Below are 18,240 nucleotides of genomic sequence, written 5' to 3'. Positions count from 1 at the left end.
GCTCCCTCGGCCAATAAAGCGAGATGAGTGCTGCAACCCCAGAGTCAGCCACGACTGGACCTAATGGTCAGGGGTCCCTTTACCTTTACCTTAGACATTCCATTGTTGTGCTTGTAACTTCGGTTTAGCCATTTAGCTTCTAGCTTTCCTACTTCAATTTCTAACACAGCTGTGTTGTGATGGTCTGTCCTACATTGTTGCTGATTTTTAAAAAAGCCAACCTCTGCTAAAATGTGGTTCTCCTCCCCTACCCCCTTTTCTGAACAGGGAGCATATTATACACAGCCAGTGTATGCGGCACAGCCTCATGTCATCCACCACACCACTGTGGTCCAGCCAAACAGCATCCCGTCTGCTATTTACCCAGCTCCCGTGGCTGCCCCAAGGACTAACGGCGTGGCCATGGGGATGGTAGCTGGGACCACCATGGCAATGTCAGCAGGTGAGAACTAAATGGAAATAAACCGTGTCCTGTTAACACTTGCGGTAACCCCTTTGCCAATGTGGCGCCTTCCATGCGCTCCCTGTGGGACTAGAGCTCCCATACCATGTTGGGCAAAGGCTGCAGTACAGCTTGTATGAAACCAGAACTGTGTTTTCCTGTTTGCAACTCCTAAACTGTATTTGCGAATCATGTCTCTGTCTGCCACAGTTCCAGGACATTGCGGGGAATTTGGATTTCTAAGCATCGCGCCTTTCGGCTAAGCGAAACCCTGCCCAAAGTTCCTTTTCTTGTGGCTTTGAAAATATTATTGGAAAGTTGGCAGCCACCTGAGACCTCTGAACCTGGAGTGGGAGGCAGAATAAGATTTCCAACAGTTGGGTGTTGGACTTAAACTTTCTGGACTCCTCTTGTCTCCCCACGACTAGTAAAAAGGATAAAATAATAAATGATGAGAAGGGCTGCTAATTCGACGGAATGGCATTTCTGCCACCAGCCAGCCCTTAAGCCCATTTCAGCTGTTTCTGCCCCTCTTTTTGGAAGGATAAACCTGGAACCAGAAGACTCTGTTATACAACTCACCCCACACAATCCTATTAAAAGCTTGCCACTTTGGGCTCCAAGTTTGGCTGAAAAGTGGGGTGCTGACAAGACAAATTCACCCCATTTAAAAAGCAGAGCAGATGATGTGAAATTTGGAGAAATCGTGCCGGTGCATTTGATTGCTACAAAATTTATTCGGCTCGCAGGATTTAGCTTTTCCGAGTGCAGAATTCAGATAGGCCCCACTGACGGGAACCGATTCCTTCTAAGAGCTTCTTCATGCCTGCTGCCGAGTCCCTCTTGCTTTGTTCCCAGTCCTGCATGGAACTGTAATAAACCAAAGTTCTCCCAATACACCACCAGGTCTCCTTTCCTGTTAAGCTCTTTGTTTCAAAGAGGCATTTTGCTCTGTGCCTTCATAGAGTTTTAAAGTTGGAAGGGACTGTGGAAGTCATCTAGTTGACCCCACCCCCCTGATCAGTGAAGGATGCCACAGCTACAGCATCCCTGACAGGTGGCTGCCCAGCCTCTGCATTAATAATAATAATAATAATAATAATAATAATAATAATAATAATTTATTATTTGTACCCCGCCCATCTGGCTGGTTTTCCCCAGCCACTCTGGGCGGCTTCCAACAAAGATTAAAAATACATTAAAATGTCACACATTAAAAACTTCCCTGAACAGGGCTGCCTTCAGATGTCTTCTAAATGTCAGGTAGTTCTTTGACATCTGATGGGAGGGCATTTCACAGGGCGGGTGCCACTGCTGAGAAGGCCCTCTGCCTGGTTCCCTGTAGCTTTGCTTCTCGTGGTGAGGGAACCGCCAGAAGGCCCTTGGAGTTGGACCTCAGCGTCCGGGCAGAGTGATGGGATGGAGACACTCCTTCAGGTCTACTGGGCTAAGGCCATTTAGGGCTTTCAAGGTCAGCACCAACGCTTTGAATTGTGCTCAGAAACGTACTGGGAGCCAATGTAGGTCTTTCAAGACAGGTGTTATATGGTCTCGGCGGCCGCCGCCAGTCACCAGTCTAGCTGCCGCATTCTGGATTAGTTGTAGTTTCCGGGTCACCTTCAAAGGTAGCCCCACGTAGAGCGCATTGCAGTAGTCCAATCAGGAGATAACCAGAGCATGCACCACTCTGGGGAGACAGTCTGCGGGCAGGGAGGGTCTCATCCTGCGTACCAGATGGAGCTGGTTGACAGCTGCCCTGGACACAGAACTGACCTGCGCCTCCATGGACAGCTGTGAGTCCAAAATGACTTCCAGGCTGCGCACCTGGCCCTTCAGGGGCACAGTTACCCCATTCAGGACCAGGGAGTCCTCCACGCCAGCCCGCCCCCTGTCCCCCAAGAACAGTACTTCTGTCTTGTTATTATTCAACCTCCAGTGACCAACTGACCTTCTTTGACCTTGCCTGCCTTGCTACCCTCAGTTTCTGTTCATCGGCTAGAACATGCTGCCTTGCAGGGCAGGAGGTGGGATTGGTGGTTTTTCCAGGCTGGAATGAGCAGTGCAGAGAGCTCATCCGGAATCCCTCAGCTAGGAGAACAAACCAGGGTTCACCCAGCACCACAGTTCCCCAGTTGTCAGAAAGAGCAGCGTTGTGCAACAGAGAGAAAGCTAGGACCCTCCCTGATGTCCCTGTCCTGATGGAAAGATGGCAAGGCAGGTTTCTGTTCTGAAAGCACCCTGTCTGGGGGGTAAGATGGGCTCTAAAGTAGATGGAAGCCGAGAATTGACAGCCAAGCGACCCTTTCAAAAGCACCCTTCCCATTGCGGGGAAACGGCAGCTCTTGAAACGTCGCCTGCAAACCTAATAATAATAATAATAATAATAATAATAATAATAATAATAATATAGTAATAATAATTTTATTTATATCCAGCCCTCCCCAGCTGAAGCCAGGCTCAGAGCGGCTAACAACAATAAAAGGAACACAGCATTCTAAAATCAATTCATTTTAAAATTAATTCAAAATCAAATTAATGGCAACCATTGGGCTAGAGTTCTGTGAGGATTACCAAAGGAGGGGGTCAGGCTGTGCCTTGGCCAAAGGTCTGGTGGAACGGCTCTGTCTTGCAGGCCCTGCGGAAAGATGTCAAGTCCTGCAGGGCCTAAGTCTCTTGTGACAGAGCGTTCCACCAGATCAGGGCCACAGCCGAAAAAGACCTGGCTCTGGTTGAGGCCAGCCTATCCTCCCTGTGACCCAGGATCTCCAAGGTGTTTTTGTTTGAAGACCGTAAGATCCTCCGTGGGACATACCAGGAGAGGCAGTCCCGTAGGTACGAGGGTCCTAGGCAGCTTGGGGGCGGGCAAGACAGCAAAAAAAAAAAAAAAAAGCATTCGTTGAAATGTACGCACTTTGTTATGTCTGATTTCCATCGCTAATTGTGCAAAAATGCCTGAGACCAGCAGGACAGTTAAGCTGAAGTAAAATGGCCTCCTTTATCTGCCAGCTCCTGCCCCGCCCCCTCCTCCCCCAGTGAAGGTCTATTTGTTTGGTTACAACTCGGGTGCAACTTGGCACATGGTCGGAGGTAAGGGATCGGATATTCTGCATGGCCTGTGCCCAGGGATTTCATCTGTGCCATGCTGCATCCTCGGGCGTCATTCCCCAAGTTGGACCCCGAAGGGCAAGATCAGCCGCCCGCCAGCCCCACAGGAGGAAAAACCTTTGTGTCCCACAGGCCTGCTGCTTCTGCAGTCTCCCCACCCCACCCTCCACCAGCTCCCAGGAACTTAGTCCACAGGTGTGCGAATGTTTGCAAGGGATTCGTGCCAGAGAGCCAATCGTAGGATTGTCTAGGGGGAAGGGATGCCCAGGGTCATCTATTCTCTCCCCCCAACCCGCCCCTGCAATTCAGAAATCACAGCCAAGCCAAGCCGCACGTGCCAGGGAAATCGTGCTCCCACTTCCTCCGGGGCCCTGGGTTCAGAATCCGCTTCTGACACCTGCTTGAGGGGCCGGGATGCAGCGCTTTGTGCCCTCCTCCCGCCTGACGCCCTCTCTTTCTGTTGCAGGCACTTTGCTGACCACCCCTCAACACACTGCCATCGGAGCACATCCAGTCTCAGTGCCAACATACAGGGCTCAAGGGACCCCTGCCTACAGCTATGTACCTCCCCATTGGTAATCCCATTGGCCAAGCCACGTAAGTTGTTGCGAAAGCCTGCAGGGACACCCCCCAAGGTTGTGGGAGGTGGGGATGCATTTGGAATGCTTCTCTAGAGGCCAGTAAGCTGATGTCTGAGACCGGAGTCCCAAACGGCAACTTCCCCCAAATGAGACCGAAAGTCGAAAACGCAACATTTCCTTTTGTACTTGCATCATGGGCTAAGGATGAAGTCAGGAGCCAGTTTTTAAGTGGCTTCTCACAAGGGTGGATTTGATTTAAATCAAATCAATTTAAATCACGATTGAAATTACTACAGTGGACGCTCGGGTTGCGAAAGTGATCTGTCCATAAGAAATCCAGTTGTAGCAGACTTAACTTAAATTTACAGTTACAGATAGGTAGCCGTGTTGGTCTGCCATAGTCAAAACAAAAAAAATTCCTTCCAGTAGCACCTTAAAGACCAACTAAGTTAGTTCTTGGTATGAGCTTTCGTGTGCATGCACACTTCTTCAGATACACAGTGTGCATGCACAACTTAAACTTAAAGACAACTTAGTTGGTCTTTAAGGTGCTACTGGAAGGAATTTTTTTTGTCTTAAATTTACAATAACTTATAATAAGACTAAAACTCAACACTAAGCATACTATGTACAGAAACCACACGAGAAGGGAGAAGGAGGGAGAAGGAGACTCTTGCTGCCATTACTATTATAGTCAGCATGACCTTGACAGAAAAAGATAACAGAACCAGTTTAACCCCGCTGTACTCAGCTTCTTGGAAGGAATAACCCAAACATCACAAACCTTCTGCTTGTTTCTTTCACACAGAGAGGCTTCCAGAACCCTCTTGAATTAAGTAGAATAGGAAAGATCTCTGCACACTTCTGTACTAAGAAATGCTAACTGACAAGAAGATCACATTGGCTTTGGAGAGGAGAGGACCTGGATGCATTTGTGTGTGGGGGGGGGGTGCGCTCGCTCACAAACACACAAAACTCTTCCTCCTGAATAGGGTCGATTTTTGCCGAGAGAAAGGAGCGATGTTGGAATTGTTTCTTTCTCCAGAGAATGGAAATGGACAGAAGCGTTACAGACCAAAATTCCTCCACCTGCATTGGTCGGAGAGGTTTCTTATTGCTGCCACAGGGCGCGTCAGTCAGAACAGGACCTTCAGCAGAGGGCAAGGAAGACTTTAACATGAGGCAGAAAATTGGGCAGGAGGAGTTAAATATAAGCTCCCTCTTACCAAGAGATCTTGTGTTCAGGTCACAGGCCAGCTTAGAAGAGGTTCTACTCCTCCACCTGCCCCTTCAGCTTCTGATAGGAGTGCATAGGTGAGTCTGATCTGAAATATCAGAAGTTAGGACCATTGAATGGTAGAAGCTGGCATAGTGCAGCCCGCCCCCTGTGGGTGACCAGCCACCGCAGCCTCCCTCCTAAGTGCCCACTCTCCCTTCCAGAACTGCAGAACGAAGAGGGCAGATCCATATGTCATATACAGGATGGAAATGGAAGAACACCTGTAAATTTGCTTCCTAGCAGCATCGGTATTGTTGCTCATCCTACGTTCCCCTCTAGCAAACAGGTTGTGTAGGTTTTTGCCTTTTCTTTCAATAAAACCTGCGCAATCTGTTTGACCGGAGGGGCAACTGTGGGATGAAACAAACGCTTGTGTGGTGGCAGGATGGGATGTGAAACCTCTTTCAAATGGCTTTCAAAAGAATCCCACCATTCACAATTGGGTAGTACTTTTCGTAACCCCAAGCCCCTCTCCCCCCCCCCAAAATAAACCTGACTATTTGGTTGGTCCTTAAAAAAAGCCTTGCCCAACGGTGAGTTTGGGAGTTGTAGCTTTGCTGGTCTATAAGGAGTGGGGAAACCATGTTTGCTTGCCTTCAAAATGGTGCTGTCTCCAGTTGCCACATGGAAACTCATAACCATAGTTTGATCTTGGGGGGGGAACACTGTCCTAAATGCTTCTGTTCTTGTGGCAGACCACATCTGACATGCAAAACTCCTCTGAGGTTGTTAAATTGAGCCTCCGCAGAGAGATGCACCAACTTAGCTGAGGTGGGGACCCAGTCTCGCAGGCAAAGGTGTCGACTGGGTGCAAGAGTGAAATCTGTTAAATGCTGGGTCCCTGATGGGAGAGATGTGAATCCAGCCTTGCCTATCTCTCTGCGTTGCTGCTTCTAACTTCCGTCCTATTGTTTTCTTTCTCTCTCTCTCTTTCCGGCAGATCTGGAGTCAAACATTGTATGCAACAACTCAAGTCTTACATGGGTGCTGGAGCAACTGTCCCAAGGCACCAAGTCTGTTAGCAAGAACAAAAACAAAAGAAGTGCAAGGGTCACTTTATGCATTCTGTAGGGTTTAATTTTTTAATCCTTTTTTTTAGTTGATTTTGTAAAAGCCACTTCCCTGCCATAGCCCCATTCTCTCGCTGCCACTGCCTTTCTCCTCTCCTCCCCCCTCCACTCAGAATTGTTTCATGGCACCCACTGATGCTGAGCAATATTTGTGCTTTTGAACCCCCCCTCTTCCTCCTCCTTCCATCCCCCAGTCTTCACCTTCCTCTCTTCCCCCAGTTCCACGTCGCAAGTGTCTCCTGATCTCAAGCATTTCACCCAGAGTCTAATTTTGGTTTTCTTAATACTAGCAAAAATGATTGACTGGTGATGTTCAGGGTTTCTGAGTGGAAAAAAAAGCACAGTGCTGGCAGGCTAGCAAGCTTCTCTCCCTCCCCCCCCCCCTTTTCAGTTCCATTAATATCTACCTATCTATCTGTCTATATCTGTATCTTCAATTGTTCCATCTTCCACAACATGACACGGGAAAATTGGCGTCTTCCAGATAAGGTGTTGGAATTAGATTTACAGTTCATTATCTGCGTTGAAACGTGGAGCTCATTCCTTCATTTACAGGAGCAGGCAAAAGGATGAATGGCGTGTCAGGCCACCCCTACCCCTTGTGTCACAGGAAGCAGGAAAGCTGCTAACTATTCAGAGGTTTTTTTTAAAAAAACCAACCTGGATTTATTTTTAAATTGTGATGTCCCCCTGTCTTCCCCTGCTCCAGAGGAAGAGGAAATGGGGGGTGGACTTGCATACAGGCATAGAACCTTAAGTGAGCAAGAGTCATTCTGTTGGCATTTATGGCCATCTGACCGTGTTCTGGATTCAGAGAGGGGAATGATTGAGAGCTTGGTGGGGAAATCAAGTGAGAGTGGTTGGCAAGTTAACGCTTGGCGTACAGGCAGGGAAGTTGGGAAGAGAGGGGACGTGTGTTTTTTAACCCGTTGGGCTTCAGCAGTTGCTTCCACGGAGCGCAACAAAGGAGAGGCTGAGCTGGTCTCTTGTTTCACAGCCGGTCTGCTCAGTCAAACTAAGCGAAGTGGCGTTTCAATAGGAAACATTCACCCCACCCTCCCTTTCGGCTTCTCTAGTTTGGCACATACTGAAGTATCCGAGGCGTTGGGTTGCACTGAGCATCTCCAGCTCCCGTTTCCGGCACTCGGTATTTTTTACCACGGATTCGTGCAAGACACATTTCCCGGCATGCCAGTTCGGTTGTGTGAATTGGCCCAAGGATGCGTGGAGCCGACTGGGTCTGGGGAACGTGTGTGTGGGGCTTCTTTTTAGTACGAGCCCGAATGAATGCAGCTAACTATGAATGTGATTGGAGAGGTTAAGCGAGCGTCACTGTGGGCCTGAAAGTGGAGTGGGGCAGTTCCTTTGAATTTTCATTTCTGAAGAGTGGGGCAACTCACGGGAAGGTTGGCAGCCTCCTAGTTGGGATGGCTGCCCACAGGGTGAAAAGGTTGGGCAGCAGGTCAGGCAGAAGGGACAGACTGGGCCCATCGCGATAAGGGCAGACCAGAGCAAGTGAGGTTTAAATATGTGATAGCCCAAGCAAGGGAGGTTGTCTGGAAGTGCTGGTCACAGGACAGGCTCTTCCGCTGTCACCAGGGGGGTGGGCAGAGCAAGGACAGTCGGGGGAATGTAGCAAATTTCGGAGAGATGCTTATGCAGCCGGACATTGAGCAGAACTGCCGCTCCAGCATTTGTTTGCTTTCAACAGAGATGAATTGAGCTAGGATTTCCTCTGCTCCACCATGGCCTCTAGGCTCTTTAAAAGGGCACAGGCCTCAACAGGCCACTGTCCAACATCTCTGAAGTTTTACCCTGGATCCTTTGGTGCCGTGTGTGTGGCCCTGCGGGCTCTCTGGACGCATGAGGCAGCACTTGTAGGGCGATTGGCTGGGTGGGAACTCTACTCCTCTGGCAGGATTGGGTTCTAACCTTCCTGGGAACGTCCTGGGAGATCTCCATTCACCTGGGATGTTCCCAAGATCTTCTTTGTCAGATTAATTGCAGCCCCGGCGTCACGTGGCTTCTGATGAAAGGTCTCTGGGGAGAGCATTCATCGGAAGGGAACTCCTTTCCGATACACAGGGGTGGGGAATGTGGTGCCCTGTGGGCACCCATCAACTCTAACCAGCGTGGCCAATAGAGCACCATCTCAGCTGCCCCTACTCTATAGAAGCAGCCGGGCTAAAAGGCATCTGCCAAAGGAGAGAGAAAATGGAATAGTTTAAATAGAAAGCTGGTGTGGTGGAAGGGAAACAATGTATTTGCATCTGTGGAGGGTGACATCTCCTGATTTCAGGTAGAGACTTCTGCTGGCTTGTTAGATCTGTGCCCAGGAAGCAGCTGTTGGTTCCTGACAAGTCTGCACCCTGCCTTGGTCCCTGGGTGTTGCTGGAGGCAGATTCTGGGAGCGGTGCAAGCTTCAAGTAGCTGGAGGTCGGCTGGGACGGAGCTTGCAGCCCTGGCAAAGAGCCCAGGCAAACAGCTGAAGCAGAGCATGGTTTGCCAGCTAGCACATCTCCCAGGGGCGAAAGGCAGGGGAGGAGGAAAGTGGGATAGGCTTGGGAGTGCAGCGGGCAGCATACGGGACATGGCAGGGGGTCTCGGCGCTCCACAGGAGACAGCAGTATGAAGCCAATGAACAGCCCTAGATGAGAAACCAGCTCACCTGCACCATGGATCACCTGTAGCCGGAAGGAGTTAGAGACACCCAAAGTGCAAATGTTTCAGGCTGAATAAACTGGAAGGGACGAGGGTGTGTTTGGTCTCCACCTGGCTGCGCCGCTGGGTTCCAAGCAGCATCTCTGTCTGGCCTCACCCTGAAACCTTTTGTGCCAGGCCTTGTGCTTTCTCAGCCCCCCTGGCCAGCTGCTGGAGCTGTTGCCCTGTGGAGTTCTTTAGGCAGGAAGGGGTCCGTAGAGCTGCGAAAGCAAAGAGCACCCAGGAGACCCAAATGTCCAGTTCAAAGCCTCTGTCTTCTGAGCCAAAATACCAGGCGGACAGAGCTAAGGGGAATCTCTAAGGGGGCACAGTTCCATGGGGCTCTGCCCTGTTCATCTGACACTGGTTGCTCCACACAAGATGGTTGCTGGCTTGTGGCAGGTCTAAAGCACAAGAGCTTTGTTGCTGATGGGGCCCTCTACGAAGGCTGCGAGAGTTTACCCGGGGCCTCTTGGGTCCTTACTGCATCTCTTGTGGTGTGCAGAACCAAGGCAATCATTTTTGAAAACTCTGGTGTGTCCCGTCCCCCCCGCTAATCATTGTGGTTGTTTAATTTAATGTACAGAGCTGTGAAGAAATTGCCCCATCTCAATTTTTGGGATCCTTTCTACAAACCCCTTTGGGTCCATCATTCTGAAGGCCAACTAACTTGTCTGGGTGGGCTAGGGTGTGTGGGGGACCCTTCTGTGCTGGAGAAGGAGCTGTGCCAAAGGGGGCTAGCTGCAAGCCAGGCTCCCTAATCCTGCCACCCCATCTAAAGGCAAGAGAAATACCAGTGGCATTTCTGGGCACAGGGTACTGCCCTGCATTCAGCCCTCCTGGTACCTTGGCTATTTCTACAGCTCTTGGTCCGTATAAACGTGGCTTCTGCCATTATCTGCCCAGCATCAGGAAACATTTCATGATTTATGTTTTATGGCCAAGCAGGGAAACGAGCCCGTCTTCTCCTACACTGAAAGGCAGGAAGCAACTTGGGATCCTGCCCTTGAGATGGATCCTGGGCTCGGAGGGCCTACACAGGGCCGAGAAGTCACTGGAGAGCCAAATTCTACTACCTGGAGCCACATGGCCTGCTAAGTTCTGTGCAGGTTGTTGTGGGCGGTGGCGGGGGTTTATATTTTTAACCAATGGCCCCCATTTTCACCCTCTCTTTAGTTTCTGCCCCTTCTCCTCCTCCCAGCAGTACCCACTGTGAGGCCGGTGGATCTGCTTGGCAGCGGCTGAGACTTCCTGAAAACCTGGCCTTACAGAGGCAGCAGCTCGAAGTAATTGGGATCCAATGTTTAGATAATGCAAGTAATCTTTGGAGTTTCTGTTTGTATATAGCTGTATAAAGTTAGAGCCTTTGAATCTTGGCTGGAAAGCATTTGGGGAGAGCAGTGCTAGGTTGGGGAAGGCAAGGGGGTCAGTGGAGGGCCAGGGAATGATGTCTGCAATGAAATTTTGTGTATGTGTGTGTGTATGTTTGAGTCGTAGCCAGATGCCATCTTAAGGCAGTCCCTTTTGCTGCTTCTGTTGGCTCTGTATTTCAACACCCCCTTTGTTTTTTTGCATTTCAAGAATCCATTGCACCCTCTCCCTTTCCCCGTGAATAATGAAACCAAGAAAATGTTGTGACGATCTCCGCCAATGCTAGTTCCTGCTGTTAAACTGACCCCCGCAGAATAACCTTCACTTTAAAATCATGTACTTGGAAATTGATCGACCCACGAAAGAATGCATATTAATCATTTTACTGGCCCAAGCCCACCTCAAAGCAGCCTCCCAACCGCGACTCCAGGAAAACAGAACAGTGTGTGCGAGTATATGCTCCTGTATTTTATGAACCATAATAACTTAGTCAATTTTAATTTTTTATTATTTTTTATTTGCAGTTCAGATATGTAATTTAAAAGGCGCTTTTTACCATAAGTGTTATTTAAGTTTTTGTTTTTGTTTTTAATGATTGATGTTTATTATTCTTCACTAGAGGAACTTTATGGTTGAACTGGTTGGAAGCTTCTTCAAGCTACAGGGAGCACTTCAGAACACAAGTCTGTGGGCTTTTGCTGATCAAGAGGAGTTTGTTGGGTGGCTCCCCCTACAAAAAGAGAGGAAAGAGAAAGCAAAAACGTACTAATGATTTTTTGAACACACGCACACAGTCTCAGCCGTTAATTCTGAGATGTGAATTCAGAAGACCATCATTAAGTGGCAATTGCAATGATCACATGTTGGCATTGGGCACTGTGTAGTATTCTTGAGGGGTGCCCTGTGTACAGAAAGATCCATGGGAATACTGGCACCACAATGCCATCTAAACCTAGTCAGTCTCTTAACAGCCCCCTCCCTTGCAAAAAACTGGGCCTTTCCACACCCCAAAATATGTTTGTATTATTTTCAGCAATCCACTATTCCTCTGCGCCGTCCCTTGCCACTGCAGCAATATTCTTTCCCCCGTTTAATGCCTGGGGGTCCAAACCACTGAAGGACCACTGCAAAACAAGGAGGTGCTGGGGCCATGTCCATGTTTGCCTTGCAAAAAAAAAAAAAAAGCTTGCAATTTGGCTGCTGACAAAGTGTGGTTTCCCTGGAAGGCAAATGCCCAGATTTCCTGTAGCAGCAAACGGTTGTGCATCGATTGCATGCCCACAGACAAGACAGTCTGGGAAAGGGCGTCCTTTGTCAAATCAGTAACGTTCCTCTGGGCCCGGTCCCCAGACGTGCACACACAGGGCTCCTATTGTGGGCTGTGACAGATGGGTCTCCATGGATGTTTGCGGAAATCTTGCAGTGCGACCATCGGCATTCCCATGGGAACAGCAGAGCTGACTTTCCCAGCAAACCTCCATCTCCTTGGCAATTGTTTAAAAAGACACACACACCCCTCCCATTCGCTTGAGTGCCCTAGACAGTTTTGTTCAGGTGAAGTCAAATCTCCACTTTTATACATCTTTTTTAAACACACGCAAAAAACCCTTGAGCTAGAAATTACCTTTCAAACACATCCACCAGCTTAAAATAGCAATAAGGACCATGAAATATCATGCAGTTACCTTTTTAAAAGCTTTCAGGCAATTCCTTCGCTAGAGAGAATTTGGGGGTGAGCCACTCACATTGCACCCAGTTTGCATTTCCCATCTTGGCACCAGCCAAAGCTTTGTGGGACCATTCTGGTGTGACCTCTATTTGTCATGCCAAATTTGGTGTTGACATTCCTTTTCAACAAACAAACGAAACCACCATAGGTTATGGATTGTGTCTGTCCTCACTTAGTATTTTTAGGGCTTCGGATCGACCAGCCAAGGTGACCTGTGAGGATCCAGTCATTCGAGCAGAGTTGTTCATTGAGTGGGTTGGATGCCTTTTCTTTGCCATGGGCTACGACAGCCTTCCAGAAGTTTGGGGCTTGAGTTCCTGCCAGCGCCAGCCAACGCTATGCGAGTTGTAGGCCACCGAGCGGCGGGAGGCTGTGCTTTGCGGGGTCATTCTCAGCATCCTTCAGCAGGATCTCTCTCTGTGGCAAAGTACCGTATTTTTCGCTCCATAAGACGCACCTAGTTTTTAGAGGAGAAAAGGGGGAAAGCCCCGGTTTTTTGGAGGATCAGCTCAAAGTTGTGCAGCTTCGTTTGCAAAGGGGAAAAGCCCCGGTTTTTTTGGGATCAGCTCACAGTTGTGCAGCTTCTTTTGCAAAGGGGGAAAGTCCTTTTTTTTTTTTTTTTTAGGATCAGCTCAAAGTTGCTGAGCTAACTTTGCAAAGGGAAAAAAATCCTGTTTTTATGGGGTTCAACTCACAGTCCTGCAGCTTCTTTAGGAAAGGAAAGGGAGCTGTTTCTACAGTTTCCAGACGGATAATCTAATCAGCCAGTCCCATGTCTCTGGGCAAACAAACGGCCTCCACCTGCAAAACATTCAAAAATGGAGGCTTGGGCAAGGGGCCGGGGCGGGAGCCAGCGATGGACCACACATTCGCTCCATAAGATGCACAGACATTTCCCCTTGCTTTTTAGGAGGAAAAAAGTGTGTCTTATGGAGCAACAAATACGGGAATTTTCACTTGTGTTTCCCTTTAAGGAGCTCAGGACCTGTTCCACTTTAATCTCACAGCAACCCTACGAGGTTGGCTGGACTGGCCAGCCTGTGTTTTGCAATTGAGTAAGGATTTGTAGGTGAGAAGGCTGCACCCAACAAACGAGGGGGATGTACACTTGCTGCTTAAAAAACTGTGCAGTCTGGGTTTCCCTCCCCTTTTGGAGGGAGAGGGGCAGCCCCTTTGAACCGTGAACATTTCCATCCCGTTAGCAAACCTAGCAGGCGCTAAGGGCCCATCGACACTTCCGTTTATCCCATGATTTGTACTCGGGGGCCGAGAGAGTGGTGGTTTTTTCCTGAGCTTTTCCCGAGAAAACCCACAGGTAACTGCTGACTCGGAAGAAACCCCAATTGTGTTTTTCTGCGGGTTGGCGCTGCGGGTTTTCCCCAGGGAACCAAAAAAAGAGAGACTATTGGGCCCCTTTCTAGAAATCTTGGGGCAAATGGAAGTCTGGATGTTCTCTAAGGCTGGGTGGATTCCTACTGGCTGGCAGCACCAGGACTTGGCATTTGTTGGCCTTGAACCTCCGCTGGCTATCTGCTCTGCCAAGCTGTCTCTGCTCTCCCACTGCCCTCACCCACTTTGGCCTGGCACCTTCCTAAAATTTGACAACTGGTTCCATCTTTTGCTCATGCAAAGGAAAGGCTTTTGGGGAGGGGAGTTCTTATCATGTCACTTTTGAGCAAAGGTAAAGGTAAAGGGACCCCTGACCATGAGGTCCAATCGTGGCCGACTCTGAGGTTGCGGCGCTCATCTTGCTTTATTGGCCGAGGGAGCCAGTGTACAGCTTCCGGGTCATGTGGCCAGCATGACTAAGCCACTTCTGGCGAACCAGAGCAGTGCACAGAAACGCCGTTTACCTTCCCGCCAAAGCGGTACCTATTTATCTACTTGCACTGGTGTGCTTTCGAACTGCTAGGTTGGCAGGAGCAGGGACCGAGCAATGGGAGCTCACCCCGTCGCAGGGATTCAAACCGGCAACCTTCTGGCAAGTCCTAGGCTCTGTGGTTTAACCAACAGCGCCATCATGTAGCCACCAATAAAACCCCAAACATCTCTTCCCCTCACCCGCCAGCCTTCGTTTGGTTTCCATAGCCCATGGCAGAGAACTTTGGCTCCTAGGAAGTCAACTTTTTGGGAGGGCAGGTGGAGACAAGAGGCAGCTCTGGGATTTTATTTGGTTCTTTGTTTTAAAATAATAATAATAACTATGGACTCTGCAGGTTGGACAACCTGGTTTTTAAATTTTCATTGGAAACAAAAACAAAATAGAAATTAATAGTCTTCCAAGTTTTAAATCCAAGGACTTAAGCAATGGGAACAGAGAGAGGAGCCTTTGAGATTTAAGTCGGAAAGCCCCACAGCCTCAGCTTGTGAATATGAAGTGTAAATCTGTATTATTATTATTATTATTATTATTATTATTATTATTATTATTATTTTGTTCTGAGGATCAGCTAGTGATCTCCCTGAGACAAATTTAAGCCAAGAGTTTGTAACTGTATGATATTTACTGTAAGATGTAGAACATTCGATAACTATTAAAATGTTTCCAAAAAAAAAAAGGCCTGTAGTATCTTTCAAGAATACTTTTTTCAGTGTGTTTTTATTTTATTTTATTTCACTTTAAATTACCCGGGATATTTCTCCAAAGAAACTCAAAGCGCCTTACAAGCCCGAAACATGCGCCATCCCTCCAGAAACCAATAGACCTTCAAATTAGTAAGTTAAAACTTCCCATCTTCTCTGTTCTATGACCATCTTGCCCATTGGACTGCTGGGTAGACTTCCAGAATCTGCCATGTTTATTCTTTACCCTATAAAATCAGAAATTCCCCAATAGCAGAGTCGCTGTTTCCAGCGGAGATTTGGGTCTGTAGCTTCACATGGCACATCGGCCTGCAAATATAGGGGTCTGCCTTAAACCAGGGAGGAATAGCAAATAGAACGCTGCCGTCAGATAAAACATTATCTACCGGGCAGGTAAAAAGCCTAATCAGAATTGTAGAGTTGGAAGAGACCGCCAAGGTCATCTAGACCAGCCCCCGGCAATATCAGGAGTCTCAAACCCACAGCCCAGAGTCTCTTTCTCTGCTGCCTGAACTTCCTGCAGGAGGAACTTTCTGACACTGAGCTGGGAGGCGTTGGGCTCTCTTTCCTTGCAGGTTTCCAAGCAGAGGTTGGGTGTCCATCTGTCAGGCATTCTTTAGCATTGCGGCGGGGGGGGGGGGCCTGGATGATCTTTGGGATCGCCCCAGCTCTACAATTCTGTAACAGCAGAAGCAGAGGGTCCGATTTCCTTAGGCAAGAGTGCCGAGCAAAAGGGGCTCAGAGGAGTCGTCTAGGTTTATCATCTCGCAGCAAGCGCCACCTGCCGGATCGCCAGGGCTGGTGCAGTCTACCATTGCCAGAGGATAGGTAGCCGTGCGAAGTCTGCTACCGCACAAACAGCCGAAGAGTCTTGTGACGCCCTAAAGACTTGCACATTTGTTATGCTGGGGTCTGCTTCATCAGCTGATGCTGCAAGGCTCTAACGTGGTTTCAGGTTACAGCTGCACATTTTGGAATTGGGCCTGCCCACTGTGGCGATCACACAGGGTCCCCGGACGTTTCACCGTCTATTGTGCCACCACTTTATTTCTCGCTGCCACCACCCAGGCCCTACCTGGTACAATACTGAGTCCAGTCAGGGTTAAATTGAAACACAAATTTCTATTTATTTATTGCAGTTTAACAAACTTATGGTTTCATAAATGGTATCGGTCCATTACATTCATGGGGTGCCTATCCAGACCTATAACTTCCGCTACCTGCTCTCACTCACTAAACCACCTCTCAGATACTGATTTGTCTTCCTAACTGTTCCTGACTCAGCTTATTTCTCTACACTAACTCAACCTACCCACAACTCTATCCCAATTCACTCCCACTCCAACCAACCACCCAACTCCCAATGAACGCCATCCTTTGCCCCTCCCAGAGCTGGTTTTATAGTCCCACTGACTCCACCCCCTGGGTCCTGATTGGGTAACCTGTTTAACTATTTCACCTCCAGCACTCTCTCATATGTTAATGTCACACCCACTTGCCCTGTATGCCTTAAGGGAGACTTCCTAACCAGCTCCTTATGGCAGAATAGTAGAATTGTAGGGTTGGAAGAGACCCCCAGAGTAAGGTTACCAGATTTTTTTCAATGAATCCAGGGACACTTTAAATACATACATACATACTACATTGATGCTGTTGTTGCTGCAGCGATGGAGGTGGCATAGGGGCAGCTGCCGCCTTGACCTCAACCGCCATGTTTCCTCTTCCTCCAAGGCTTCTATCTCCTTTCTCCACGAGCCTGGGCAGCCCCTGAGTTGTTGGTTCTTCAGTAGGGGGGGGGAGCAGTGGGGGGGTCAGTGATGGAAGGCGGAGAAGGAGGGCTGAGAGCCATGGCGAGGTTCGGGCAGCACAGTGCCTCCCCATTGGAGCAGCCCCAACCCCATTCCTACTTGTGTGCAAGCAGGAGGAGGTGGGGATCTCTCAGGCAGCATGATGCCTCCCTTCCCATTGGAGCAGCCCCAATCCCATTCCTACTTGTGTGCAAGCAGGAGGGGGCGGGGAATCCCTCAGCTGGGAAGGGAGGCTTCCCGTTGCCTAACTGAGAGATCCCTGCCCCCTCCTGCTTGCACGCAACTAGGAGTTGGGAGGCTGCTCCGATAGGCAGCATGAAGCCTCCCTTCACAGCTTAGTTGCTGGGCTCAGGGAAGGTGGAGGCAGCCCGGAAGCTGCATCTTGGAGCCCCTGCACCACCATCATATGGGGACTTCCATGCAGCTCCTGAAGCCAGCCAGAGCCAACTCCTCCAGGCTGCTGAGACTGCCACTGCTGCGTTTCCCGGGGACATTAGGTGAATTCCGGGGACACTCCGGGGATGGAATTTGTCCGGGGACTTATTCGCAAATCAGGGGATTATCCCCAGGAAATGGGGACATCTGGTAACCCTATCCCAGAGTCACCTAGTCCAACCCCCTGCAATGCAGGAATCTCAGCTCAAATAGCCTCCCCAAAGGTTTGTTGTGAATCTATGGGCATTTGGACAGGGGATATGAAGCTGTTGGCGATACATCAAATGTTCAACTTGGAAGGGGAGGGGAGAGAATTTAAAACTGGAGAAATAATGCGCTCAACCTGGTTGTAGAAGCTGGACGTGCAGAAAGAAAATGCCACATCCAAACTCTGTGCCAACCTCATTTGCACATTGGATAGAGCTGTACTCAACATTTTCTTCTACCTGTTGGAATATATTAACAAAGAGAAGGCGGCCTGGTGGCTCCTTGTCAGCTAGCTGCCACACTATTCTGCCTTGGTCAGACCACACCTGGAGTCCTGTGTCCAGTTCTGGACATACCAATTTAAGAAGGGTGTTGACAAGCTGGATGGTGAGCGGAGGAGGGCGACCAAGATGACCCAGGGCCTGGAAACCAAGCCTTAAGGGCAGGCATCCCCAAACTTGGCCCTCCAGATGTTTTTGGGACTACAATTCCCATCATCCTTGACCACTGGTCCTTTAAGCTAGGGATGATGGGAGTTGTAGTCCCAAAACATCTGGAGGGCTGAGTTGGGGGGTGCCAGCTTAAGGGGAAGAGTTGAGGCCTGTTCTCTACTCCCATGGCCATTCTTACTTCCTGGTAAGTCCAGTTGAAGATAGAGGTTTTTTTTTATTGTGATGGAGATGGTAGTTTAAAAGTGGCAATGGAGATACACATCGTGGAGTCTTGTCAGATCGGCCGGTGCCCCAATAATGGAATTATTAGAAGTCCCCCCAGAACTAGCCCTACTAAACATATTCCAAGACAATAATGCCCACTTACACCACAAAGAACTCATAACCGAACTACTCTCAGCAGCCAGAAACGCCATAACCAGACACTGGAGAGACCTGTCAGGAGTAAGCCTGGACCAATGGTACCAAATAGTATGGG

General features: G+C 49.1%; 1 protein-coding gene across 4 annotated transcripts in view; it reads left to right on the top strand.

Annotated features, from left to right (window-relative positions):
- The window catches only part of FAM168A (family with sequence similarity 168 member A), a 155,108-nt gene extending 142,697 nt beyond the window's left edge, over positions 1 to 12,411 (top strand). For 2 of the 4 annotated variants that reach the window (XM_083737375.1, XM_083737373.1), the window contains 4 exons: positions 268 to 442; positions 3,449 to 3,529; positions 4,014 to 4,144; positions 6,348 to 12,411. In XM_083737375.1, coding sequence (XP_083593501.1) covers positions 268 to 442; positions 3,449 to 3,529; positions 4,014 to 4,126 — 369 coding nt within the window. In that variant the 3' untranslated portion in view covers positions 4,127 to 4,144; positions 6,348 to 12,411. The remainder of the gene's footprint in view (positions 1 to 267; positions 443 to 3,448; positions 3,530 to 4,013; positions 4,145 to 6,347) is intronic. The other 2 variants (XM_083737376.1, XM_083737374.1) reach the window with 1 other exon arrangement.
- Positions 12,412 to 18,240: the final 5,829 nt, after the last annotated feature.

Source organism: Podarcis gaigeae (genome assembly GCF_964106915.1).
Source record: "Podarcis gaigeae genome assembly, chromosome: 4".
In the NCBI taxonomy this organism is placed as follows: Eukaryota; Metazoa; Chordata; class Lepidosauria; order Squamata; family Lacertidae; genus Podarcis; species Podarcis gaigeae.
The sequence above is the reverse complement of the archived record's forward strand: the minus strand, read 5'-3'. Positions and strand labels throughout refer to the sequence as shown.